Source organism: Aythya fuligula, chromosome 18, assembly GCF_009819795.1.
Source record: "Aythya fuligula isolate bAytFul2 chromosome 18, bAytFul2.pri, whole genome shotgun sequence".
Taxonomy (NCBI): Eukaryota; Metazoa; Chordata; class Aves; order Anseriformes; family Anatidae; genus Aythya; species Aythya fuligula.
In genome coordinates this window covers 12,123,416-12,149,585 of record NC_045576.1, presented here as the reverse complement: position 1 = coordinate 12,149,585, position 26,170 = coordinate 12,123,416, and the positions used below count along the sequence as shown (strand labels likewise).

General features: G+C 54.2%; 3 protein-coding genes across 5 annotated transcripts in view; 2 read left to right on the top strand and 1 right to left on the bottom strand.

Moving 5' to 3' along the window:
• Nucleotides 1–289: 289 nt before the first annotated feature.
• SGSH (N-sulfoglucosamine sulfohydrolase) lies at nucleotides 290–3,174 on the bottom strand. Its single transcript, XM_032199943.1, has 8 exons — nucleotides 3,090–3,174; nucleotides 2,817–2,977; nucleotides 2,570–2,675; nucleotides 2,248–2,398; nucleotides 1,936–2,092; nucleotides 1,691–1,772; nucleotides 1,404–1,607; nucleotides 290–1,008 (listed from the first exon to the last, which is right to left on the bottom strand). The coding sequence occupies exons 1-8, from the start codon at nucleotides 3,172–3,174 to the stop codon at nucleotides 449–451; spliced, it is 1,506 nt and encodes a 501-aa protein (XP_032055834.1). The 3' UTR covers nucleotides 290–448.
• A 353-nt stretch (nucleotides 3,175–3,527) lies between these two features.
• On the top strand, nucleotides 3,528–10,083 carry SLC26A11 (solute carrier family 26 member 11). Of its 3 annotated transcripts, none has more exons than XM_032199645.1 (16): nucleotides 3,528–3,725; nucleotides 3,887–4,079; nucleotides 4,264–4,349; nucleotides 5,058–5,137; nucleotides 5,585–5,727; nucleotides 5,947–6,122; nucleotides 6,310–6,382; nucleotides 6,668–6,718; nucleotides 7,098–7,158; nucleotides 7,413–7,468; nucleotides 7,574–7,714; nucleotides 8,066–8,193; nucleotides 8,278–8,377; nucleotides 8,720–8,853; nucleotides 9,187–9,259; nucleotides 9,394–10,083. In XM_032199645.1, exons 1-16 carry the CDS (start codon nucleotides 3,528–3,530, stop codon nucleotides 9,492–9,494), a joined length of 1,794 nt encoding a protein of 597 aa, XP_032055536.1. In that variant the 3' UTR covers nucleotides 9,495–10,083. The 3 variants fall into 3 exon arrangements, with proteins under 3 accessions (XP_032055536.1, XP_032055535.1, XP_032055537.1); XM_032199644.1 differs by having other exon boundaries at nucleotides 8,717–8,853; XM_032199646.1 differs by lacking the exons at nucleotides 5,947–6,122; nucleotides 6,310–6,382 and having other exon boundaries at nucleotides 8,717–8,853.
• A 2,476-nt stretch (nucleotides 10,084–12,559) lies between these two features.
• Nucleotides 12,560–26,170, top strand: part of RNF213 (ring finger protein 213) — a 51,217-nt gene continuing 37,606 nt past the window's right edge. Inside the window, exons 1-17 of the mRNA XM_032199942.1 lie at nucleotides 12,560–12,653; nucleotides 14,243–14,568; nucleotides 15,073–15,741; nucleotides 16,344–16,522; nucleotides 17,268–17,426; nucleotides 17,694–17,887; nucleotides 18,116–18,399; nucleotides 19,374–19,636; nucleotides 20,423–20,608; nucleotides 21,177–21,369; nucleotides 22,006–22,061; nucleotides 22,344–22,497; nucleotides 23,002–23,157; nucleotides 23,805–23,903; nucleotides 24,729–24,851; nucleotides 25,231–25,411; nucleotides 25,968–26,141. Coding sequence (XP_032055833.1) covers nucleotides 12,560–12,653; nucleotides 14,243–14,568; nucleotides 15,073–15,741; nucleotides 16,344–16,522; nucleotides 17,268–17,426; nucleotides 17,694–17,887; nucleotides 18,116–18,399; nucleotides 19,374–19,636; nucleotides 20,423–20,608; nucleotides 21,177–21,369; nucleotides 22,006–22,061; nucleotides 22,344–22,497; nucleotides 23,002–23,157; nucleotides 23,805–23,903; nucleotides 24,729–24,851; nucleotides 25,231–25,411; nucleotides 25,968–26,141 — 3,490 coding nt within the window. The remainder of the gene's footprint in view (nucleotides 12,654–14,242; nucleotides 14,569–15,072; nucleotides 15,742–16,343; nucleotides 16,523–17,267; nucleotides 17,427–17,693; nucleotides 17,888–18,115; nucleotides 18,400–19,373; nucleotides 19,637–20,422; nucleotides 20,609–21,176; nucleotides 21,370–22,005; nucleotides 22,062–22,343; nucleotides 22,498–23,001; nucleotides 23,158–23,804; nucleotides 23,904–24,728; nucleotides 24,852–25,230; nucleotides 25,412–25,967; nucleotides 26,142–26,170) is intronic.

Sequence of the window (26,170 nt, the reverse complement as noted above, 5' to 3'; positions counted from 1 at the left end):
ACCCCAGAGCTGGGGCCACGTCTCCAGGCCCCTGCACACCCCCAGTTCTGGGTCACTGCGGTGTGCCAGCCCCTGGGCGAGCGCACCAAGGAGACTCTGTAGGCTCTGTGTGTTTTGCCAAATTAAACCCTGCCACTTGGGTGTGCTCACTGGGGCCTGCTGGCCCATTTCCCCAGAGAGCAGCGAGCACACAGCTCTCCAGAAGGGTTCACAGAGACCGCAGCGCTGAGAGCTGCAGCAGGGGAAGGGTGCTGGCAGGGATGTGCTGAACTCCAGGTACAAACAGAGACCTCCTCCAGAGGCTTTATTGAGGAGCAATTTGGCTTCACAGCTTCTCTGGCTGAGAGTAAAGCCATGAGGATCCCTTAATGCTCCGGGGACAGGCACTGTGTGATGCACAAAGCGCAGCGAGGCCGGTCCCAGGGCAGCACCGGGCTGCACGGGGTGCTCACAGCTCGTTGTGCAGCGGCTGGCACTGCGGGCTCAGCTTCTCCTCCAGCACAGCATCGGGGGCACACACCCAGGGGTCCCCGGTGTCCCACTGCCACTTGAGTAGCTGCGTGCGAAGCATCTGGAAGACGGCAGCGTACCGGGGATCGGGGGCCAGGTTGTGGCTCTCAGTGGGGTCCTGGCTTAGGTCAAAGAGCTCCCAGCGGTCCCTGTAGTAGTACTGGTGCAGCGTCTTGTTCCAGTGGGTGGGCTGCCCGGCCCTCGTGCGGCTGAGCAGGTCTTGGAAAGTGGGCGAGACGTAGAAGTCCTGGTCGATGGGAAAGGGCATCTTGTAGTTGAGGTTGTGGATGAGGCGGAACTGGTGGTGCTGGATGGCCCGCATGGGGTAGTACATGGTCACCTCGTGGTGGCTCTGGCTGCTGAAGGTGGTGGCCCAGGGCTGCTCCTTCTCCAGTGCCGGCAGGAGAGATTTCCCTGTGAGCTGCACCCGCTTCGAGCCAAATATGCTATAGGAAGGGTAGGGGATGGAGAACCAGTCCAGAATGGTTGGCGTGACATCTGGAGGGGAAGAGAAGAGTGAGAGGAGGGGGCTGCTGCCCATGGGAGCAAACTCAAGCCTGAAGAGGGGCCGAAAGGTCTCCGGGGGCTGCCACCAGGGCTGCGGTGGCCACGCTGCTCCCTCCCGCTGTGGCTGCTCGGGAGGCAGGAGGGACACGACAGCCACATGGGGCCAGGATGGTGCAGTGCAGGGAATGCAGCACAACCCTGGTGGGATATCCCCGCAGGGCACAGTGACTCCGTGCTCTGCCCTCTCCCTTCCCACAGCCTGGCATGGCGATGCTGAGAGCTGCGGGCTGCCCTCGGGGAGGGGTCCCCGAGTTCCAGCCCGGGCAGAACGGGGAATTGGCCGTGCCCCTTGGGCACAGCTCTGCTCCCTGCCCGAGGGCTCTTACCCAGGAGGCTGGCGAAGGCCGAGCTGACTTGGCCCCAGCGCCCGGTGTGCTCCGGGGAGGAGATCAGCAAGGGTTCGGCCGTGCCTGACCGGTAGAGGTTGGTCCTGCCGCTGGGGAAGGGGATGCCGTTGTCAGAGGTGTAGATCACCAGCGTGCTGTTGAGGAAACCGGTGCGCCGCAGCTCCTCCAGGACCAGCCCAATCCCTGTGGATGGCAGAGCAGAGCTGGGCGGCTGTGGGAGGGCCCTCTGTGTGCACGGGTGCCGGCCCAATTTCGGCAGCTCCTACCTTGGTCCATGCGCCCGATGGTCGTGTACTGGGCTGCCAGGTCCGCCCGGGCAGCCGGCGTGTCTGGAACAAAGGGAGGGACCTACGTGGAAAAAGGGGAAGTGGCACATGGTGACCCTGGGGGGGGATGTCACAGGCACGCCAGGCAGCCTTTGTCCATAACGTTGATGCTGACAGCAGCGATGGAGGTTTGTGCAGCCCCCGCGGACCCCCCCATGCCCCCCTGCAGCCCCACAGACCCCAACCTGCACTTCCTCCGGGCGGTAGAGCTGTGGCTTCCAGTCGGGGATCCGGCCCATGCCACTCTCTCCATTGCCGAATTTCTCACAGAAGGCCCCGTATTGGGGCTGGGAGTGCCCGCAGCGGTGGGGGTCGTGGAAGGCAACGTAAAGGAAGAAAGGCCTGGGGATCGGGAGGGAGGTGGAGGGGGTGTAGTGAGGGGCTGCCCTTGCCCCCTCCAGATTATCCCTGGTCAGACACCCCCTGTGTCCCCTGGCAGGGTGCTCGGGGCCCTGTGGTGGCTCAGCCCCATCCCAGGGACACACGGCCGGTCTCACCTCGTGTCCTGGCTCTGGAGGAAGCGCCGGACGAGCTGTTTGATTCGGGTGATGTTCCTCCCCACCTGCAGCACTGAACTGTTCTCCTCCGTGTAGGCAAAGTCAAAGGGGTAGACGGCCCCAGGCCCAACGTGCTTCTTCCCAATTATTCCTGCAGGGACGCAGCCACGCGGTGTGCCAGGAGAACCCGGCCGGCAGCACCGAGCAGGGGCAGGGTCCCACATGGTGCTGTGTAACCCACAGGCCATCTTCTTGCCCAGTGGGTGCTGGGGCACAGAGGGGAGGTTTCCCTTCCCATTTCACCATCCCGGGGGCTCCGTACCCGTGCGGACGTTTGCCTGGCTGAGCAGCTGGGGCAGGCTCCGCACGCCATCGAAGGAGTTGAAGTGGTGCACGTCCTGGTGCAGCCCATACATCCCATTCTGGTGCTGCAGACAGAGGGAAGACCACAGAGCTGGGCGATGCCAGCCCCGGAGCACCCAGCCGTGCCCGGACCGTGGCTGCGGTGCGGGGAGCGGGTCTGGGATAGGGGTAGGGGTGTGGGTAGGGGGCGGCTGGGGTGCGCCCACCTGAGGCAGCCCGGTGAGGATGCTGGCCCGGCTGGGGGAGCAGCTGCTGACGGCGGTGAAGGCGTTTTGGAAGAGGAGGCTGCGGCGAGCCAGCGCGTCCAGAGCGGGCGTGCGGATGGCGGAGTTGTTGTAGGCGCCGCTCTCGAAGCCGCCGTCGTCCGCTGCGGGGAAGGGGCGCGGGGTGAGCGGGGACCGGGGAGCGGGACCCCGGGGCGCTGCGGGGTCGGGGGGGAGGATCGGGAGGAGGGGAGGTCCGGGGGGGTCCGAGCTCACCCAGCAGCAGCAGCGCGTTGCGGGCGGGGGCTGCGCCGAGTCGGAGCGCGCCCAGCAGCAGCGGCAGCAGCGCCCAGGGCCGCATGGCACCGGCCCCGGTAGCGGCCCCGGCAGCGGCCCCGGTAGCGGCGGGGCTCGGCGGCCCCGGCTCCTCCTCTGCCCGTCACATGAGGCTGCCCGGGCGGCTCAGATCCGGCCCGGGAGGGGCCCTCCCGGATGCACCGGGAGCTGCCGGCAGCGCGCAGGGAGCGGGGATCGCCCGGGGTCCCGCACGACCCCGCACAGCCCCGCGGGCTGCTCGCTCCGGTGAACCCTGCCCCCGGGGCCGGGAGCCTGGGGACGGCGGTACCGGGCAGCACCGGGCGGCACCGGACGGGCCCCCCCGGGATGCCGCCAGCCCCCCGCCGAGCCCGGCCGGGGCCGCTCCTGCCCTGAGCCATGTGGGCGCGGGGGCCCCCCGAGCCCCGGCGGCGCCGCTGGCTCCGGGCGCTGCGGAGGCGGCTGCCGGTGCTGGGCTGGCTGCCCCGCTACTCGCCGGGCTGGCTGCAGCTCGACCTGATCGCCGGTGTGACCGTGGGCCTCACGGTGGTGCCGCAGGCGCTGGCGTACGCCGAGGTGGCCGGGCTGCCCCCGCAGGTGGGTGTCCGAGCCCCGGGCAGAGCCGGGATGCGCAGCCAACGGGGGCTCGGGGGCGCCGGGGGCAGCCCCACGCGTGGGGTTGTGCCGCGTGTGCATGGGCTGGGGACAGCTCAGGCCGTGCTCCCAGCGCCGTGCTGAGCGCCTTTGTCCCCACGCAGTACGGCCTCTACTCCTCCTTCGTGGGCTGCTTTGTCTACTGCTTCCTGGGCACCGCCAAGGACGTGACGCTGGGTCCCACGGCCATCATGTCGCTGCTCGTCTCCTCTTACGCCTTCCACGACCCTGTCTATGCCGTGCTGCTCACCTTCCTGTCTGGCTGCATCCAGCTGGCCATGGGGCTCCTGCACCTCGGTGAGATGCTGCTGCTGCACGCTGTCATGTTTTGGGGATACGCCCTGGAGTTGTTCCCTGCTCTGTGCTCACTGAGATGCTGGGGTTGTCCTGCTAACACTTGCGACAGCTCTGTGTGTGTTGCAACCCCCCCGCGGTCCCCAGCAGGGCCAGCAGCATACTTACTGCCCCTTGTTCCATGCAGGCTTCCTGCTGGACTTCATCTCCTGCCCGGTCATAAAAGGCTTTACATCGGCTGCATCCATCACCATTAGCTTCAACCAGGTCAAGGTAGGGGCTGCTGATCTGCTCCACACTCCTTGCATGCTCTCTTGTAGAGCTGGCTGAGCTGCAGAGCCGAGGTGCTTAGTGATGGGCTGGGAGCGAGGGGAAGGAGCCATGAAGGGGACAGGGTCCCCCTGCCAGCCCTGGTGAGCCCCAGCCCCAAGCGCTCTGCTTGGAGCAGACCAAGCTGAACACGGCCTCCTCCTGCGACCAGCAAGGGGTGAGAGCTGGTGGCCATGGGGACAGTGATGAAACAGTGGCAGGGGGTTGATTTGGCTGCTGGCAGGAGGTGCTGGGCGAGCGGGATGGGAGCTGTGATGGGCTCGCAGCTCTGCTGAGCCCTCCCTGGCCTCCAGTGCCTGCAGCACTCTGGCTCTTCTGGAGCTGCAATGCTTCCTTTGTGGTTAACCTAAATCAGACAGACTCAGGGCGATGTGTGAGAAACCAGAGGCCTGGCGTTGGCTGAGGTCTGTGGTCGCAGCCAGGACCTTACTGGAGCTCCCTCCCGGCCGAGGGCGTGCTTGGGGGGGCAGGACAAGCTGAGGCGTCTCAGGGAGCTGGGAGAAAATCAGAGCATTGCTGGGGTCTGCCCATGTGGAGCTGCACCAGGGAATGGCTGTCCCTATGTGTGCATGGGAACTCGGGGGGGGTCGCTGTAAGCTGTCCCAGCACCAGCGCTGCAGGGCTCTCACGAGGCTTTGTCTCCCCGCACAGAACATCCTGGGGCTGCACGGGATCCCTCGGCAGTTTTTCCTGCAGGTGTATGAAACGCTGAGGAGGATTGGGGAGACCAGGTCAGCATTGTCCCAGTGCCTTCCCTGCTCCATGCCCCCTGCAGCTGCAGGCTCTCGGGCTCTGATGCTTTGCAGCACATCTCTGGGCACACTTGGACTGGTGTCTCGGTCCCTGCCCAGCACTGTGACATGAGAACCCGTCCTCTGCCTTTTCTGTTTGTTCTGGGAATTCAAAGTGTCAAAGCGCTTGGGCTCCCAAGTGGCTAGAGGAGAAGGATGGGGCAGACTTGTCCTATGTTCTGCTCCCAGTTAGCTAAATCAGGATTTTTACAGCCCAAAGGCACATCCTTGGGACTGTCTGTGTGCCACAAGCCCTCTTCCAGTTTTTGGCAGTCCAAGGGCAGCTCGGGTACCCTGCAAGGGGAGCATTGGGAGCGAGGTGATGCATCTTGCTGGTGGTACAGGCAGTGTCCTTGCGAGGGGCTGCCACTGACGTTGCTGTTGCAGGCCTGGGGATGCCATCCTGGGGCTGGTCTGCCTGGCAGCGCTCGCAGGGCTGCGGGAGATGAAGAGCCGCCTGCCCCCTGCCAGCCACACGGAGCCGCTGGCCACCAGGGCCAGCTACCTGATCGTCTGGACCTGCGCCACCGGTGCGTTGGCCTCCGTCCCCTGCTTTCCCCTGGCAGCCTCTCCTGCAGCCTCGGCCTCCTCTGGGGCTGGGGAGGTCGAAGCCTCCTGGGGGGGTCCTGCCGCCCTGCCTGCCCCTTCCTAAGGCTGGAAGACCTCGCTGCCCGGGTACCCGCCTGCTCCATGCTCTCCCACCGCCCCAGGCTCCTGGCACGTTGTCAGGGTTGTTCTCTCCGCTGCAGCACGTAACGCCCTCGTGGTCCTGTTTGCTGGCCTGGTGGCTTACTGCTTCCAGCTCAGGGGCTCCCAGCCGCTGACGCTCACCGGCAGCATCCCCCAAGGCCTCCCCCCCTGCCGGCTGCCGCCCTTCTCCAAGGCTGAGCCCAACGGCACCGTGCCCTTCGGGACGATGGTGGAGGTGGGTGCCAGGATGGCTGGGTGATGCTGGCCTCCCCAGGGCTGCTTCCTCGGTGCTCGGCATCCCTGTAAATACCCGAGTGCCCCGGGGAAGGGGCAGCCCCTCCACCTGCATTCGCCCAGGAGGGGGCTGCGGTGCGGGTCGAACCCTGTCCCGCTGCTATAGCACTTGCTGTCCTCCCCTCCAGGACATGGGAGTCGGGCTGGCTGTGGTCCCGCTCATGGGCCTGGTGGAGACCGTTGCGATTGCCAAGGCTTTCGGTACAGCTCCTGCAATTCTGCTGGAGGGAGGGGGGAGGGATGCAAGGGGCTGGAGGGGCTGGGGGCATTGCTCTTCCCATGGGGGCAACGGTGGAGGTGGGCAGGATGGTCCCTGCGTTGGACATGGCCAGGGTTTGGGCAGGAGCTGAGCACTGTCCCAGGGCTGCTGCACCCTGGGGTGCCAGGATGGGGCCCCATTTTTGCCCCCGGTGCTGCCCCCGCTCTGTGTTCATGGTGGGCTGAGCCTGCAGGAGGCACTGGGTGATGCTGCGCCCCTTCTTCCAGCCTCACAGAACGACTACAGGATCGACCCCAACCAGGAGCTGCTGGCCATAGGTGAGAGGCCGCTCGGAGCAGCAGGGCAGGGGGTGGGGATCCGGCCCCAGCACCGCGGTGTCCTGCAGCCCTTCCTGCTGGGTGCCGCAGACCAGCCCTGGGAGCTGTCCCCACAGGGTCACTGCTCAGGGACCTCCTCTGTGTGCAAGGGGACTCCTCAAGCAGGACGAGCAGAGCTCGAGTGCGAAGCAATCACAAGCACAAAAATTAGCTGGGGTTTCCTCAGCATCCTGAGCCCAGTGCATGCAGCAGGACAGGCCCCGCTCCCCATTTCCCACGTGGGATGGAGGTGGCAGCGGTGACACACGTTGGTCTCGCGGCCCTGAGTGGTGCCTCCTGGAGCTGCTGCATCCCCAGCGCCTCCTTTTCCCCACTGCAGGCTTTGCCAACGTCCTGGGCTCCTTCTTCTCATCGTATCCCATCACGGGAAGCTTTGGCCGGTGGGTAGCAGGCTGGGGAGCGGGGCCTGGCCTGCGAGATGCTCGTGGGGCTGTGCCGTCAGGGGGGCTACACGACACTTCGTGCTAAGGGTGGCAAGGGCCCGGTGGGTCCTGGAGGCTGCGTCCTGGTCCCCAGCTCCTCGCACTGGGCCTGGGCCGTGCTCACGTGGCCGCTTCCCTCCTGCCACCCATGTGCTGCAGTCCCTGGGGTCTGCGGGTAGCAGAGGGGACAGCGTGCCCGCCTTGTGTTCCAGGACAGCAGTGAATGCACAGACGGGCGTCTGCACCCCAGCAGGGGGGCTGGTGACAGGTAGGGCTGCGCCTCCTCCTCTCCCAGCCCCAGTGCCTGCTCCCGGCCTCGGTGACCCCCCCGTACTCGGGGCCCCCTGGTTCAGGCGCTGCCGCCCTCCCGCAGGCGCCCTGGTGCTGCTCTCGCTGGCGTACCTCACCTCGCTCTTCTACTACATCCCCAAAGCGGCGCTGGCTGCCGTCATCATCTCTGCCGTGGTCCCCATGTTCGACGCTGGGATCTTCAGGACACTCTGGAGGGTTAAGAGTGAGGGCACAAGCGGGGTGGCCGTGCCTTGGCCCTCCCTGCGAGCCCCCACACTGCCTGGGCCCGTGAGGGATGGCAAGAGGGGGTTGGCCAGGACCCCAGAAATACCAAGCCCAAGCCTTTTCTGGGGGGCTGCACGCCCAGCACCTCTGGCCCGGGGTTTCTGCCTTTGCTGACCCAAGCACAAGGGCTCTGCCCTCGCTCCGATCACTGTTCCCCACTCAGCTGTGCTGGCCTTGGGTCCTGGGGGTGCAGAACTGGGTGCAGAAAGCCCAATTTTACCAGCCTTTTACCAGCCAGGCACACAGAGGTTTTTGTGCACGGCCGAGCTTGGGGCTGTCTCTCTTGCAGGGCTGGACCTTGTTCCCCTCTGCGTGACGTTCCTCTTCTGCTTCTGGGAGGTGCAGTACGGCATTGTGGCCGGGGTGCTGGTCTCGGGGATCCTGCTGCTCTACTCCATCGCCAGGCCCCCGCTGAAGGTGGGCTGCTCACCTCGCGTGGGTGCGCTGGGGCCGGCCAGGATTGGGGAGCTCCCTGTGGCTCATCCCGGGGGTCTTGTGCAGGTGTTGGGACAGGGCACGCTGCTGGTGCAGCCGGGGAGCAGCCTGCACTTCCCAGCCATCGAGCACCTCCGGGATGTCATCTGCAGCCGCGCTCTGTCAGGTACCGTGCCCCCAGCCACCGGTATGAGCTGGGGACTGGGCAGGGCTCTGGTGCCCTCCCAGAGCACTTTTGGGGGAGGCAAGCATGGGCTGAGCCCTGCAGGCTGCGGCTGTAAGCAGGCACTGACTGGCTTCCCTGCAGCAGGGACTCCTGAGGTTGTCTCAGCCCTTCCAGCCATGTGTGGCTCGCTAGGGATGGGACCTGTGGTGGCCTGGCTGAGGTCAAATGCAGCTTTGGGCTGCCTGATCTGCAGGGCTGAGTCCTGCCCTAAGAGCTGCGTCCCCCGTGCTTGTTAATTCTGTGCTCGTAATGGGAAACGACCTCATGCTCTGCTTTCAGCAGCACCCTCACCGTGCTCCATCATCCTGGACTGCCACCACATCAGCAGCATCGATTACACGGTGGTGGTGGGGCTGGCAGAGCTGCTGCAGGAGCTGCGCAAGCACGGCATCTCGCTGGCCTTCTGCAGCCTGCAGGTACGGGACGGCCACGCGCAGCCCCAGAAGGGTCTGCGCGGGTGGGCTCAGCCCTCCCCACACCAGGGAAAGCCCTCGGGTGGCACCAGCCAGCAGGGCCACTGCTCCCATCTCCTGTGCAAAGCAAGGATGCAGCCACCCCTTGGTAGCACCTTCAGCTCACGGAGGTGGAGGTTGCAGCATCCGAGTGCAGCTGCGGGATGCGGGGTGGGGGCAAAGGCTGCAGGTCCTGCACAGCACACGCTGCCCTGGGCTGCCCGGAGGGCTCCGAGCCCCTGGCAGAGGGGAACCTGCCAGCTCCAAGCTCCCCAGCTGCAGTTTCTCTGCCCTCAGGACCAGGTTCTCCGAGCCCTGCTGGCTGCAGACCTGGAAGGATTCCGACATTTCCCCAGCTGGGAGGAGGCAGGTGAGGCTTCAGGCTGCCCGGCTGTGGCAGGATGCTCTCGGGGCTGCTGGCAAGCAGGAGCCCAGCCTGAGGGCAGTTGGATTCAGGACCAGCACTGCATTAACTCTGCCCTGCTTTCCCCCTTCCTTGCTCAGAGCGGTGCGGCGGAGCGGAGCCAGGGGGCAGCGGGGCAGCCCCCTTCGACAGCACCAGCACCAGCGAGAGCTCGCTGCTGCACAAGGGGCTCATCCAGTGAGGCAGAGGAGCTGCGTGGGGCTTTCTCAGGACCACAGTGTGGGGGAGAGATGGCAGGGGTGGGGGAGTGACCCGGAGGGTTCCTATCGCTGCCACCGGGAGTCACCCCCCCTCCATTCCAGGCTGGCTCTGTCCTGGGAGCAGCTGCCTTTTTAAATCGGGTGTTTTATTTTTGGAAACTTTTCTTACTCAGATCTGTTTCGAGCTCTGACACAGAGCGTGCTCTTGTCACCGTGAGTTTCAAGGATGCTGGAGCTGCCCTGCACGCCCAAGGCCGTGCTGCAGCTCTCAAGCTCAGGCTGCCAGAAAATAAAGAAAACATTGATTATTTTGCTTCTTACCCATCCCCCTTGGTTTGTGGGATTTTCTGCTGGACTCTGCCCTTCAGCAGGGCTATGGCTGTCCTCCCACCTCTCGCCAGACTTCTGCCAGCCCTGCCAGGGGACAGCTGCTGTGCCATCGGTCTCTGCCTTGCTGTGAAATGGTGCTGCCAGACAGTGGGGTATGGGGCCGGGGTCCTCAGCAAAGCAGTTCTCCTGAGCTGCAGTTGGCTGACCCCCTCCCGTACGGAGGGCATAATAAAACAGCAACTACAAAGGACTTGGTGTGCATCTCTGTCTTCCTTCAGAAAAGACGCTTTTGTGGGGGGAGGAAAAATTAAGCTCTAATTTCTTGGTGCAGCTGAGCACAAACCAAAGAAATGAAACTGAAACCAATTCTGCAGTTCCTGCTGTGCTCCCGCACGGTCAAAGGTTGTGCGGTGATGGCGGCAGTGCCTGGGAAGGCAGGGGGGGTCCTGCTGGTGGCCAGAGCAGCGTTTGTGCAGCAGAGCAGTGCCAGGCAGGGAGTTAGTTTGTCCCCGCAGCAGCAGCACAGGAGCCTTTTCCAGCAGCACTGGAAGAGCTCGCATGCCGCCTGCCTGCCCATCTCCCCCAGATGAGGAGGGAGCACCCCGGAGGAGTGGGTTTGGGGTGTTTCACCTCGCCCAGCCTGGCCCTTTGGTTGTGCTGCTCCACACACCCCGACGGGAGCTCGGAGAGGATCGGGGCAGGGAGGGGGAGCTCGGGGCCACGATGGCAGGCAGACCCCAAATTTCAGGCACGGAGGGAGGAGGGATGCCCCAAATTTCAGGCACAGAGGGAGGAGGGATGCCCCAAATTTCAGGCACAGAGGGAGGAGGGATGCCATGGCCGGGGCTGTGCCTGCAGAGCCCCAGCCCCAGGGTCGAGCACCCCTCACTGAGCAGCTCCCCCGAGCGCCTCGCAGCCCGCTGAGGGGCCGCACGTCCCGGGGCGTGGGGGGAGAGCAGCTCGGGAGCAGCGGGACCTGCAGGGGACCGGCGGGGGGGGACACACGGAGGTGGGCAAAGGGCAGGGAGGAACAAGAGCGAGGAAACGGGGCTGGAAGGGGATGAGCAGGGCCGGCGGCCTGGCAGCTCCCCGTGCCCGTCCCGCGGTGCCCCTCTCGGAGCCCTCCCAAATCCCGTCCCCGTCCCGGTGCCGCAGCCCAGCCCCGCCGTGCCCCCAGCACGGGCGGCCGGGAGCGGACCGAGAATGGCTACGGCCGGGCCCGGGCCGAAGCGGAGGGCGCGGGGCTGCGGCGGGGCACGGCCCGGTCCCCCCCGGAGCCCCCCGACGGCAGCGCGCACAGCTCCCGGCTGCAGCCGCGCCCCCGGCGGCACCCCCGGGCCCGGTGTTCCGGTGCCGCGGGTGATGCGCGGTCGGCGGCGGGGCGGGAGCCAGGCAGGAGCCGCCCCGGGGATGGGGAGGCGGTGACCGGAGCTCCGTGCCCCCCCCGTATCCCGCGGCGAGGATTGGCCGCACCGGGCCGGGGGCGGTGGCGGTGACGTCCCCCGGGGGAACCTCGGCTGCTCGGCGGAAAATCGAAACTTCACCGGGAGGCGGCGGCGGCGGAGCGGGTGCGCAGCGGGTCCCGGTCCCGGTCCCGGCCCCGGTGCCGTCGGTGAGCGCGGCCGCGGAGCTGCGTTGCTGGCGGGGCGGAGGGGGGGGGTGGCAGGGGGGCGGCGATCCGGGCTGGGTCGGGGCAGCGCGGCCCCGTGCGGGCGGGAGGCTGCGGGAGGGGGGTCCCCGGTGCGCCCCGACCCCGCTCGTCCCCGGGCATCCCTCTCGTCTCCTCCCGGGACGCCCGGGGCGCCCCTATTCTTGCTCATCCCGGTTCCACCCCCCGGTGCCCCCCGGCGGCACCCCCAGCGTCCCCCGGTCCCCCCGGCATCGCGGTGCCCGGCCCCCCACGTCCCCCGGCTCCTCCGGTGACTCCCCCGGTGCTCGCGGTCCCCCCCGACCCCCACTCTTCCATCTTCGCCGGTGCCCCCCCCCCCCCCCGTTCCCCCCTCCGGTGCTCCCTCCCCCACGATGCACCCGCTCTGTCCCGGCACTCAGCTCCGGTGCCCGCCCCCGAGCACCCGGATCGGCCTGTACACAATTCCCCCCGTACCCCCCCCCGTACCCCCCCGGTACCCCCCCGGTGTCCCCCCCCGGTGCCTCCCCCCCGGTGCCCCCCAGGTACCCCCCCGGTGGCCCCCCCCGGTGGCCCCCCCCCCGGTGCCCCCCCTCCGGTGCCTCCCCCCCGGTGCCCCCCCCCGGTGCCCCCCCCCCGGTGCCCCCCCCCCCGCTGCCTCCCCCCCGGTGCCCCCCCCTCGGTACCCCCCCGGTGCCCTCCCGGTGCCCCCCCAGTGACCCCCCGCCCCTCTTCGGCCCCGCCTCCTACCAGCCTCATTTGCATAGAGGCGGTTCCTCGCTACGCCATTGGCCCGTCCTCCCGCCTCATTTGCATATCTTGGCGGGACGGGATGGGGGGGAGGGACTACCTACCCAGGGAGGCGGAGCGAGCGGCGCCTCATTTGCATATAAGCCCCGCCCAGGGGATGGCCCCCTTCTCCGCCCGGAGGGTGCGGGCTGCGGGTAGGGGTGCGAAACCCTCGCACCTTCAGTGGGGAGGGGGGCTACGGGACCGTTATTGGCCGTTAGTATCCGTTATTGGCCGTTAACGCCTGCGTTTCTCCTCTTGCCCCGTCCTTTTCTCTGCCCCCCAGAAGCTCCCGGCGGCATGGAGCGCCACGCGTGCCCACAGGGCTCTGGGGACGGATCCGGTGCCTGCAGCGGGTGCGGGGCCCGGCCGGGCGCGGGGGCTGCGGGCACAGGTAGGGGGCTGCGGGCACAGGAGGGTAACGCTGAGGTAGGGGGCTGCGGGCTGGGGTGAGCTCTGGGCGCTGCTGAGGGCAGTGGTGGGTGGTTGGGGCTGTCCGTGCAGCCCTTGTGACACCCAGCCACAAGGTGGGGAGAAGGGGTCCCCCCCGGCATCCCCCGTGCACATCTCCCATGCTCATGTCTCCAGTTTTCGTTTCCCCAAGGGTCCGGTGCCGTTTTTATGCAATCCTCTGTTACACCAAGCAATCAAGTCCTTTTTGAACCAGAACTTCCTCTCTGTAGCTTGTTGTTAGGTTTGTCAGAATCGGTTTGATCACACGCTGATTTTGCCCCTACAAGCAGTGACAGAACCACGCGCGCAGACTTAGTGCAGAGGAAAATACTCCCAAATCCTTTATTTGCCTAGAGAACAACCCAGGCCACCAGAAACGCATTGGGCTGGGTGCAAAGAAGATGCTAAATCAGAATCAGCCTGCTGTAGTCCTGACAAGATCAGTTCTTTGCCAATCCCTCTGCAACCCAGAAAGTCAAAGTAACAAACCCCAGACCTCCAGGTCTTAAATGCTGTCAGACAAAATGCCCAGAGTATCTGTTCTGTTCGTTCCAAAGCTTTGTACCTGCTTCTGTAAATGACTGAAGGTGGTGGAAAGAGTTCTAGGGTATCACCAGAGAGTTCAGCAAACTAAATGATGGAGCTTGACCTGCAAACAATAGAGGAGTCACTGAGGAGCAGGAAAAGCTCAGAGAAGAGTATAAGGACTTCACATAATGACGTGACAGTAAATTGGATGTGAAACAGTATTGCAAAGGGTGGTGCCTGCTTCAGGCAAAAGATAACCTTCTGTCATTAAACGTGGTGCAACCTTTGGTCTGTAGTACTCAAAGGGACAGTGAACTGACCTTCACCTTGATTTTTGTGCTCATACTTCCAAAAATACCCTGAGGAAATCAGTATCGTTTGGTATTAGTTGATCTCCTCTCAAACTAAGTGTGGAAGCAGTGCTGAAGAGCTTGCGAAACGATTTTATAGACAGGAGAGATCTACTCTGATGACTTATTCAGGTCTGAGCTACCTTTTCACAGAAGCTTTTAAGGACTGGATTAAGCTTTTGAAGATGAAAGGTGAGTTTTCCCATTCCTTCCTGGATGCGATGCTCAGCTGTGTGATGGAGGTCATGCAGCCAGTCATGAGAAGGTTAAGAAAGCTGAGAAATGCCAGTGCACTGTCACCACGCATCTCAAGGATCCTGACGTATCTTGACAGGCAGCTGAGGTTCACAGTGCCTGCTGCTTCAGCCAGTAGCGTGTTAGCTGGAGGCTGGATAGAGATAGACCATGAGCTCAACACAATGTTTTCTTACTTTATTTATTTGCCTACCAATTGCAGGGCCTTTGGAGACAGGCCTGCTATGGAAGGAGGATGGTGTTATTGCTAGTGGTAGTTCTTAAACATGGAACAAAGCAGCTCTTGTGTCTTCCACTGATGCGTTTATTCAGTGGTAGACCCTGCTTGCTCACCAGTGGCCAAGAATTGTTTTCCTTCCTGACTCTAATTTAACAATGAACTTTACCTCCGTTGCAGAAAGAGGAGACGTGAAGCTCACTCCAGACTCTGATACAGGAGCAGAGCCTAAAGGAGAGGTGAAGGGAGAAGGTGCCGATGGGCCTTCTACTCCTGAAACAAAGGAGGAGGAGGGAGGACTGCTGCTGGAGGACGTTTCAGCTCTGAGCAATACCTCAGAGACTGCACCTGAATGTGGTGCTGATGGCACTTCCATTACTGAAACAACGGAGGATGAGAAGGAAGAGGGAGCATCACTGCTGGAGGGCAAAGCAGCTCCAAGTGACATCTCAGAGACCTCACCTCAGGGAACGGCAGACGTTTCTTCCAAAAAATCACAGAAGAAGGTAAGGCTTTTATCAGTCCTCCTCCTTGGCACAACAACCTTGTTGTGCTCTCTTTCCTGAAGTAAGAGATTGTCCTGCATCATCACCAGTCCCTTTGGCCTGTATCTAAATACCACTGGCAGTCTGTTCCGAGGCAAACTGTAGATGTATTTGCTTACATTGCATTGCATATGCAGACAGCTGGTGTGCTGAGCAGTACAGCTTCCTCAGCAGTACCTTTGCTACATTGAGGGTAACAGCATAAAATTCTCATTACTAACTGGTCTAATCTTGTTAGTGAGCATCATGCTCAGAGCTGCTCTGCATTCCTGCTGAAAAAGTTTTGTAAATTAAAAATACAGAATTCTCAAGAGCTGTTTCATCAAATGTATAATATTGTAGCTGGTTTTGTCCTTTCTCTTCATGGTCATATACTAGTTGCTGTGGAGGGGGTGACAACTTCTCCTCAGTAATGAAGCAACTGGTATTTTATTGTCTTATTTCTTTTTATTGTTATTATTACAGAAAAAGAGGAATAAAGCAAACAAAATTCCTTCTGGCTCTGAGGAAGAGAAGTCTCCGCCTTCTCTAAGCACAGCACCAGCTCAAACTGCAGAGTTGTCTGATGCACAGAAAATCCAAACACCAGGCAGTGAAGTAGCCAAACCAAGTGCTGACTTACTTGCTGGTGACAACAGAGGTGCACTTGAAAATGGTGGTGTCTCGGGCCAGTTGGGAAAGGAAGCTCAAAGTCTGGAAATGGTTGCAGAAGGCAGTCACAGCAGCGTAGCTGTGATGACCCCGTCAAAGGAGAGCACTGTTAATAATGTGTCTGCCCCATCTCCAGGCTCTACAGCCCTGGAGGAGGTGAGAGGTGGAAGTACCACACAGAGCAGAGAAGTGGTCAGGAGTAACATGGAAGAGAGCAGTGCTGTGTCTGACACCGTCCAGCTTCTGGAATCCGAACCAGATTCTCAGTCTTTGGGTAGCAGAAACAAAATGACTTCAACGGGAGGAAGAACAGACACTTCCTCTGGGTCTTCCTCTGGTTCAGGGGTGTCTGAAAATAAGATTGCAACTTCTTGTGCTGAATGTGAAAGTCAAGACACGAAGACTCCTCCTGTGGCCAAAAGTTTAGAGGCTGGTAAAGGCAAACAAGACACCAGCCAGGAAGTAAGCTGTTCGACTACCAAGGTAAGCGTGTGAGTGAGAACTCCTGTGAGTATATGGTTGTGTTGGGAAAAGTTTCTCCTTTTTCACTACGATTCTCTTGTGCTGTCAATAAAGCTGAAGACCATGAGACTGGGAATGTGTTCTAGCATAGCTCTCTGAGTGGCTGGTCAGTTGCCACTAGGAGCTGTGAACACATCTCTTCTCCAGGAGGCTCTTCCAGGTGTGTTCTCCGGTGATGCCTTCGTATCTCCTTTGACTAGGACATCCTCATGCTTTTTAGGTGTCTGTGCTCTAGTTGGGGACAGACCTGTCAAATTGTAAATTGCTGTTGGTTTTCTTTTATTTTCTTTCTTTGGGGACCTGTGGCTTACTGGCCTGACTTTTTACAAATGTGTGTGGATTTCATTCCTTTTGCAATCCATGCACTATTTCCCATAACCAGTAGCTTCTCCTTACTGTATTTGACTTAGTGAGGGATTAGTGTTTCCAGAAGTACAAAACTAGCTGATATGATATGACTTCTGGGTATCCCCTTCTGTCTGAAGAGGTGCTGGGCATTTCTGCAGGTGTTGTACTTCCAGGGTCTTCTGTTTCATTTGATATTGTTTGTCATCCTAACACAGAAGGAAGACGTGAAGAAAGAGAAGACCCAAAATGAGAAAGCTCATGAAGCAACTGAGAAGACAAAACAGACCAAGGGACCTGAGATTGATAGAAAGAATGGTGCTTCAGCTGTAACAAACAGTAGCAAGAATGAAAACCAACAGAGGAACCAGAAGCCTGTGGATAAGAGTAAAGAAAGGTGAGAATAACACTGCTGCCTCCCCAGCGTTCTCCATTCGCAGGATTTGGTGTGAGGTAGAGTAGAGGACACCAGACTGAGGCAGGGGAATGAAGGACTAAGGTTTGGTGTGTGTGTGTATCATGGGTCTGTGGAAATAAAATTGGACTTACAACTGGGATAAACTACTACTCATGCAAGGTGGTCACTGTTTAATCAGGAGTTGCAGCACAGGTCATGCATTGGTTAAAGTGATACACTTGAGCTTTTTTTTGAGGTATCTGCTGAATAAAATAAAAAGTAGGAATAAATGCAGTCTTTTTCTTTTACTCTTATGAGCAACCAGGACTGTGCTTCACACATTGTTTTATTTATTTATTTATTTATTTTTTGGATTATTGATGGGATGAGCTGTTGTGATTAGTGTAACTTGTTTTGCATGGTGGGTGTGAGCTGGAAGAGGGATAAATCATTGTCATTTCAGGTGAATCTGCTGGGTGAGGTATTTCTGTTGGCTTACTAATGCAGCGACCCAGCCAGATGCGACTGGAGCATTTCATACTTTAGGAATTCCTTTTTTTCTTTTGGCAATAGGTTTTACATTAGGTCTGCTATGTAGCATCAGTTTTAGTGAACTGGTAACAGAGCTCGTTAGTCTTGCCTCCAGTAAGCTAGCAGCTCAGAAATGTTTTGTCATTTATAATGATTTGTGCTATAAATGTAAAAAAGTAATTCTTTCTATATTCTTTCTATTTATTTTCTGTAGTTCTGTGAACCAAAGTGAGTGTGTTACAGTGTATTTCCATGCAGTATTGTCTAAAGACTTCAAGCTAAACCCTGAGACCCATAAAGTGTTCATTAAGGCTCAAGGCGTTCCTGGCTACGTAGACTGGAAGGACCACGTTTGTGAGCTGATCTGCACCAAGTGAGTACTCTGGGTCACACAGGTGCAGGAGTGCTTTAGCTTTGGAGAGCAGAAAGCAACGTGATACTTCCTTTAATACTTAAGACTACAGCTATTTGTCCATGGGGTGGATATTGATACCAAGTGTTTTTATAAGTATTCCAAAATTCTCATTATGAAAGAATAATCACCATTCCTATTGAAAATTGAGCGATGCATGGAGAGGAAGTATGTTGACCAGCTGATATCTTGTCCTTTGCCTCCTTTGCTGTGTTTTGTGTTATTTAGGCAACTAGGAGAACATGGATACCTCATTGAGGGCTGTGTAGCTCTTGCAAAGGAAAGTATGAATAAATGCATTCCTTACAAATACTGGGTTTCCTGTGGTGACGGACAATATGAATTTATTTACAAGGATCCAGAACCAAATAATCATGTGAATCGCTGTTTATACATAAACAGCACGTTGATCAGCAATGGAGGTGAGCTTTTTTGATTGGATCTGCAAATTGTTATTTTCTCTTGTCTTTTAGTGGTATGATTTCTAACTTCATATGGAATAACTTTATTAGACAGCACTGTCTCAAGTTGGAAACTTTATGTGTCGGTGGGGTATTTCTGTGTACAGCTGAAAGAACAAAGGCATATGCAAATGTGTGTTTGCTTCTCAAGTTATTGTTTTCTTGTGTTCTCATCTCTGTTTATTCCAGAATGGCACCAGTATGATGACATTGTCTGTGCAAAGCCTTCCGTGTTTAAAAACTTGAAGAGTCGTATTCTTTTTCAAGATAAAAAGAAAGATATTGTGAATGGGAAGATAATAGCTGCAAATATTATGTTAGAAAATATCTTCAGCATTCTTGGAACCTGGAGCCCCGTCAACCTGATGAACTTCTTCTCTCAGCTGAAACAATTTCACTGTGTTACAAAGGAACCATGTGTGTATAGTGGCAAGAAATTGGCATGGAATGAGTTAGACTTTGGAGAACAGCAGGTAATCTGTTTACTTTTAGCAGGTGCTAGAAAAGAGAAGTTTGATAACAGAGCTTTATTTTTGCTGTTGACCTTGTTGGGATTGATTTTTGGTTTTCCAATCAAAACGTTCATGTGACAGAACCAGCAGGGATCCTTTCATGGTGTCTGCCACTATCAACCTTGCGAACTTTCTGTTAACTTTTGCAGTTGCAGTTCTGAATATCTCAGCTTGGTGAGAAGCAGAAACCTGGGGACTTCTTAAGGAGTGGGTTTGGTATGAATGTAGACAGGACCTCCAGAGTCCTAAATTCTAAGTCTCTTACCTGTCATAGTTACGAAATGCGGCAGAAACATCACATCTTTGCTTCTGGGGCTTCACACCGCTGTAATGGGTGCTCATTTCTAACTTTCTGATTACTCGGGAGAGGCCACAAGGTGGCATACTGTCCTAGCAGTACATCCTGGGTGCCCAAGCTCAGCTAACAGATGAATTTCACGTGACTGCCTGTGAAGGGTGATTTTGGTAGTATGGTACCACCAAACAGCACAACGTTGCGAAACCCCTTGGACATGAAACCTCTCTTTTACTGACTCCCAACCAAGCCCAAGTCCACTGGGAAACCGGTCTGCTTACTGATCAAGGCTGTGGCAGGCGGTGGCTGTAAGGGCAGTCTTGGGTGTTAGACTGAATGGCTCACCAGTCCCCTTTGAGACCTGCCCAGCTCTGCTGTGTTGGGTGAGGCAGTCCTGGAGCAGTGGGACCCAGTCCCACAGGGATGGACATGGAACATCACAGGAACTGGGGTACCACGCCTGATGTTCTAGTGATGTTTTGTGCTGTATGTGCTTATATCCTGGTACCACCATGGTGTCATATTGTATATGAGGCTATTGAGTGTCCCAGCTGTGACAGAAGATGATAGCTTCAAGAGGAAAAGACTAATTGGGGAACTAATGCTGTGGTTGCTTTGTTTCTTCCCTTCTTTGTCTTAGGTGAATGAGTTGCTGCTAGAATATATTAGGAAAATAGCTCACCCTTACTTTCTTCCGGAAGGTGCAGAAGCATCGCAGAAGGATATAACAATAAAAAGTAAACTAGCTCTAGGGCTCACCCTTCTTGGAGTAGTTGAGTTGTTCAATCTACCAACAACGAAAGAGGATCTGGCTGCCCTGTGTTGCCTCTTGTGCTTGGAGAAGAAGTCAGAAAAAGCCATACAGGATGAAATTAATCAGATTAAAGCGGTTTTTAAAGGAAGGTATGTATGCTGCTGGTCTAGTAACTAACTGGAGTGTTTTTACTGCAGTGTGGTAGGTAGCAAGCACAGCATGCTGTGAAAAAACAGCAAGAGATCCAGCTTTCTAGTTTCAGAGAATTACAGAAAAAATCAGGTTTGAAGGGATTTCCACAGAGGCCTGTTCAACTTCCTGCTCAAAGTAGGGCTAGCATCCAGGCAAGGTTTCAGTCAAGTTCTGAAAAAATCCAGGGATGAAGATGGCACAACTTCTCAGGGGCCCTCTTACAGTCACATACCTTTCTTGATGTGAAAAAGGTTTTCCTTCTGTCCAAACGGTATTTCCCCTTATTGCAGCTTTTCCCTGTTGCCTATTGAGTAGTAGGTTGAATACTAGCTTCTTCTTTGCTATTCATCCTTACAAACTCCAAGAACTGTCACTAAGATGCCTGTATATATTTATAGCTCTATATATTTGCTTCACACATTCCCTGACTCAACTTGGAGGGGCTCACATGAAAACTGTAAGCTATTGTCACCACTTCTTAGCCCTTGATTAGTAGGGTTTTTAGCAGGGAGAATCAGGTAAGAGTACAGCTTCGAGTCTTAAACTTTTACTGAATATACTCTTCAAGGAAGATAAGATTGAACCAAAATAATTACAAGAAGTAATTTGAGGGTACATAGCAAGATGGAGGTGTAGCTGTTTTTTTTTTTTTTTTTTTTTTTTTCCCTTATCACGCAAGGGCATTCTTCAGTCCCATAAGAAGCTATTCTTGTACTATTTTGTTTGTTTTGGTATTTTTCTAGCTGGAGGCCTCAACTGATAAACTTGTATCTGAGATGCATTGATAAAGAAGTAGACCACTTGGTGTGGATTCTTCCTCTTCTGCATTTACTTGCTGCTTCTGCGCAGTGTGACTCCTTATCAATAGAAGAAGATATCTGGGCAGGGCTGGAAGGAATTCCATTTGTTGAAACAAGGAAATGTCATAGGTAAGTTTTCCAGAATCACTGGTTATGTCCAATGCCTTGACGTTGTAATTGGTGGTGGTTGCCTTACTTCATCTCTTATTATTATTTTTTTTTTTAAACAAGCAAACAAAACAACCAACCAACCAAAAAAAAAACAAAAAACAAAAAACAAACGACAAATGTAACATGTTGATGGTGCGTATTTGGGGTATTTGAACACAGACTGTATTGGTTGCTCATAGATTGTGGTGTACAGTGAAGCTGTGCAGCATATTACTTTTCAAACACAGTTCTTAATTCTGCAAGCTGTGGAACTGCTCACCTGATTGGTCATGTCTGCTGTGAGTTAAAGCAGTTTATAGTATGTATGGTACAGAATATGAGCTGGACTTGGAATACACTTTTTTTGAACATTTATTTCTGCTCTGTAGTTTGATACTGCTTCTGCAATTACTGGGTGTCGGAGTTTTTTTACCCATCTTCAGCTGTAAATGAGAGAAGTACTCAAGTCAGACTAAGAGCCTTTCTCTGGGCTCAGTAAGCCCTTTTGTACCTTTAACTTGAAGAGTTTGTTTTGCCTTCCATTCAGGATGAACATACTGCAACTAATGAAAGAAAAGAAATACTTGATGGAGTTTGACAGGACTCTGGTCAAGTCCTGGATCTGTGTGCTGCCCACGGAAAACCTGGCTGAATTCATAGAAGATTTCTCCTGTGATTTGTTAGTTTCCCTTCAAGGTGTTTATTACAGATTAAAGAACACTGGCCATTGGAACAGCAAGGTTTGTCTTCTGGCAGCTTTACCCAGCTAAGGGATAAAGGCTGAAATTGGGCTGTAGTGTGTCTTTTAGCAGAACTGCCTGTCACTGAAGGAAATGTGGTTGGTAACAAGTTAGAGCACAAAAAGCTTAATTTAGCTAAAAGCAAAAATAGTTGCTCTGAAGTAAGAGATTCCGAAGGGAGAGAGGCAAGGGTGTGTCTGTAGCACAAAGTTTTACTGGAATAAATGAGAGAAGGGCCTGCTTATCTGGGTTTGCTCTTTGTCACTTATAGCAAATATTTTAATTCTCCGATGGCTACCTGAAACTTTTTTTTTGAGATATTTTTGTGCCTGTTGTGAAAACACTTCTATTTGAGTGAAGACAATAGGAATTACCCATTGCAATTACTAGAAATAATCAATTTTAAAACCCTAAATTGTAAGAAGTGTGGCTGTTGTTTGGACAAATAATGGCATCCTATATGTTGACTCTAGCATCCAGTAAAGCATTTTTGCAATTTTATATTATTTGTATAACAACATTGAAGAAAGCATGTGGAAGAGTACTGAATTCCCTCTTTCACTGTATCTTTTTCAACTCATGAGAAACCAGGACACAAAATTCATTCCACAGTAATATTTTACTTTCCATTCTTAGGCAGTTGAGAGTCTTGTTACGACACTGCTGTGTACCTTGGAGAACAGACAGACAAGGTAACTGAAGTACACTGTTGTGAGAGTTGTCTCCTTTTTATTTTTGTTTATATCATGCCTGTTATGTGGGGTTATGCTTGTAGCTTAAATGTGTGTTGAAATTTGAAATACTGTTTTTATTCATATAAAAGGATCCTGTATTTCTGTATCTCTGTCAGATAGAAACATTTTTAAAAAATCCATCTGGGAGAACAATGGTTGGTTGCCACACTGCATTAAAATGGCTTCTTTTTTTTCCTTTGAACAAAAAAGAAATTCTCCCTCTCTGTTGCTGTTCTTCAGAGCTCTGGAAGCTCGCTCTTGGCAGTTGTGCTTGACCCTCTGCCTCAAGCTTCACGAGAGCGTCTGCAAGCGCACAAAGCTGGTGTTAGAGTTCAAGATTCCTGCCACTATGGCCAGGATGATTTCAAAGGTTGCCAGACTTCAGCCCACAGCAGTGAGTACTGAGCAACTGTTCTTGGGTTGGCATGAGTGGGGTATCTAGAAATATGACAGAAATGGTACAACAGACTGATTTATAGATTGTTCTCGTGTTGGAAAGCTTAATATTCTGAATTAGCCAAAAATGTGGTATGTTCAAAAACTTTTGAAATCACTTAATGATTTTGAATCTTATTGTTGAAAGCAAGGTCAAATGCTTAGTTTTACTGTAATGGGCTCTGTTTTGTCTTTTTTTTTTTTTTTTCCCCATTATATTTTGTCTTTCTTTCCTGGAAAGAAAATTCTTAAGCAAAGGCTGTTTGTGAGCTTTGCGTTTTTCCAGCCTCTTTGTCCTTTTATTCAGGTATTGATGGGGCTCTGTTGCTGGGCTGGTTTGCGCCCAACACATTTGGATGTCTGATGCCTTTAGGCCTTGTCTTTTAGAAATACTTATTTTAAATCTGTTGTATGCTGCTGTCCTGCTTGAACTGATCTTTATTTTTCCACCTGTGTGCATCAGGTTGTGAGAGATGAAACCATACAGGAAGCTTCAGTGGTAGAAGTATTCAACAAAGCTCTAGAACACACTCGAGCCTGGTTCAGAAATGCTTTAAGCCAGAACTTACTGGAAGAACGTGTAGGGCATGTGGCGTTCTCTATTTATACGGAACCTGAGGTTTGTCATCAGAATAAAAATGTCTTTTACTGTACCTTAACTGTATATAGTCTGGGTCTAATGGTTCTTTGCTGGAGACCGTAGCTGCTGTGGCTGGGTAAGGAATGAGGTGGAGAGAGGCAGTGCAGACCACGAGCTGAGAGGCTGCATTGTTTTAAACACTTGGGCTGAAAAGCAAAAGGCTATACTTGGTGCTTTGCATCTCATCTTGTTCCCGCTGGTTCTTTGCTGCTCTGAAAGGCAGGGCTGGAATGATGAGCTGCCTTCTAGGTGTTTAGCTGGAGATATTGTCGTGCTCACCCTGTATGTGTTACAGGCTGCCCATCAGGCCTTCAGCACTCAAACACAGAGCAGCTCCTTACAGCCTGCCTCAGTCTGGTGCTCCGAGACCTCCCTTGGGCAATTCCCAGCATTGAGGTGGAAGTGGTATATGCATGTCTCCTTTAGTATAAGGGACATATTGGAGCTGTTTAAAAAACATTTTGCAGCTCTGGAGTGCTCTTTCTCTTTTTGGATGGAAACATTTGAAAGGACTGCATATTATTTGAGGAGCGTGGGGTCTCTCTTCAGCACAGCAGTGTTCTTTCTTATTTTGGTTTTAAGTCTTGACACTTGGCATTCTGGATTTGTTTGCTTCTCACCTGCAGGCCTGGAATGAATTTGTGAATATCAGCTTTCCAGATGAACAATTCACTGAGAAGTGGAAGAGGACTTTACTTGCAGATTTGGAAAGAAGAATTCAGGCGGTATGGGGAGCTGTGGGAAATCAATCAGTGCATGCCAGTGGGCCAAGATCAGAGGAAATGGACAGTCTTCTGCTATGCTTCTAGAATAATGTCTTGAGCCTGAACGGGCACATGAAAATACTGTGGTCATAAAAGTTGCCACTGCTGTTATAAAACATGTTCTGGAGGTTTGAAATTAGACGTGAATCTGTAACCGTGCTGTATTCTTGGTGTCAGACTCCAGTGGCCTGTTAGCCTGGCTGCAATGCTTCTCTGTTTCTAGCAGTGACTGACAACCTGGTGCTTTAAAGGAAATTGCATCCTTTGAGCAATTACCACCTCTTCAGTTTTAAGGAATGGTGGGTGCAAAGTAAGCACCCAGGGACTTACAGAAACAGAGTTTGCGCATGTCTCGTCTCATTCATTGTGTAGAAATTGTTGTCTGGGATCCCAAACACACTGTGTAGGTCCCTTCCAATATCAGTTTATTTATCTCATCTGCTTTCTACATCAGCTGAAAAATTCTTCAAGCTGTTGGTTTTCCTAGTGTAATCAGAAAAAAAAAAAAAAAAAAGTAACTCCTGGTGGCAACTTGGATAGGAGGGATACTTATTTAGTGATTGTACATCTTAGAGGGAAACATCTCCAAATTTTTTCCAGCACTTATCTGTGCTTCGTTATTCTTCCAGTTTTTGGTAAGTGGTGCAGGTACAATGCTTGGCTTCACTAGGGGACTTAAATTTTTGGCTTAGTACTTTTATTGTCTTAATAGCACTCTTGCATGCTTTCTGAAAACGTTTTGGAAATTTAAGGCTGATAAGAGATCTCTTCTCTTTTACCCTGTAGGAGCCTCCAGTTAAACAAATCTTAGTTTACTGCTGTCAGTATCGCATAATTCAAGATCTTAACAGTTCCATTGGTTGGTGTTTCAAAAATTGTGCCATAGAGGCCGTAACTGCAGCTTGCCAGGTATTGTATTTTCCCTCAGAGTGGGAAAGGAAAAGTCTAATTTCATTTTGCACAGAAATCTTGTATAGGGATGTACATTTCTATGGAAGAAGAGTAGCACATTCAGTCTCTGATTACTTGAATTGCTGTGGATTTTTTTAGTTTGTTAAATTAACAAAAAAATATTGACAAATCGAGATCTGTTTAGACAGGGTCCATGAGAAATACTTGCAATGCTTGTCACATTGTGGCTCTTGTGTCGCATGTTGTATGGTGACTTTGGAACATGCCTCAGTGCTGGAATTGTGACTCTTGACATCAGTGCCTGTTTCTGAGATTGACCCAGTGTAATCCAAAACACTGATGCATTCTTCCCTTCTGTCATGTATATATTGTGCAGACTCAGAGCAATCTCCTTGATAGGATACCTTCCTACAACATGGACCAATTTGGCCAGCTTATATCAACTATTATTGTGAAATCATGGCCGAGAGCGAGTGAGCAGTCCAAGGATGATATTGATGAGACTTTGCACCACATGCTTACGTGGCCTGATATCAAGCATGTCTTCAGCTTTAGTGGTATGTCTGTATGTATGCCTGTGTTTCTTTGCTGAGAAGGAAAGGAATACATAAACTTTTTCTGCTGTTGAGGTGAGGAATGGAACAAAACTCAGACTATTCAGCCTGTTGATGGAGGGGAAAGGGTAAGGAGAGGGAGCCAGTATTCCTCTTGTGCTAATTCACTGCAGCCTCTTCAGAATTTGTACTGAACCTGTAGATCGTGGATTTGTAGAACATAGCTTCTTACTCTCCAAAGTTCTAACAAGTCATTGCTACATAAAAATGCAAGTGTTTGTTGTGCGAGTGGGTTGAAATGGCTTGTGTTTTCTCCATGAGTTTTGGGTATGGCCTATCCATGGGAAGGTGTCTGAACTGCTGTCCTGGGATCCTGGTGGTTTCTGTTCAGGAAAACATGAAGGATTGGAGGATGGTGTGATAAGTTAGACACTTTTGGGTAGGGATTCAGGTGGGAAATGGAAAGACTCTGTTTTATGATGTTGAATAATTATTTCTTCTGCCTAGTTCTTGTGAAGCCAGACTGATCTAGGTTCTACATGCTTTGTTTATTGAACAGGAAGAAACACAAAGCTCCTAGAACAACTTACAGATGAAGCAAAAAATATAATGGCCACAGCAGATTCTTTGTTCATGAGTATCACTGATGGCATCCAGCAAGGGAGTATCCTTGTGAAACACCTGGAAGAGATTTTGCAGCATGAGAAACAGTTCATCTGTATCTGGGAGCTAAGTAAGAGCCTTGTTGGCTTATGGCATCAT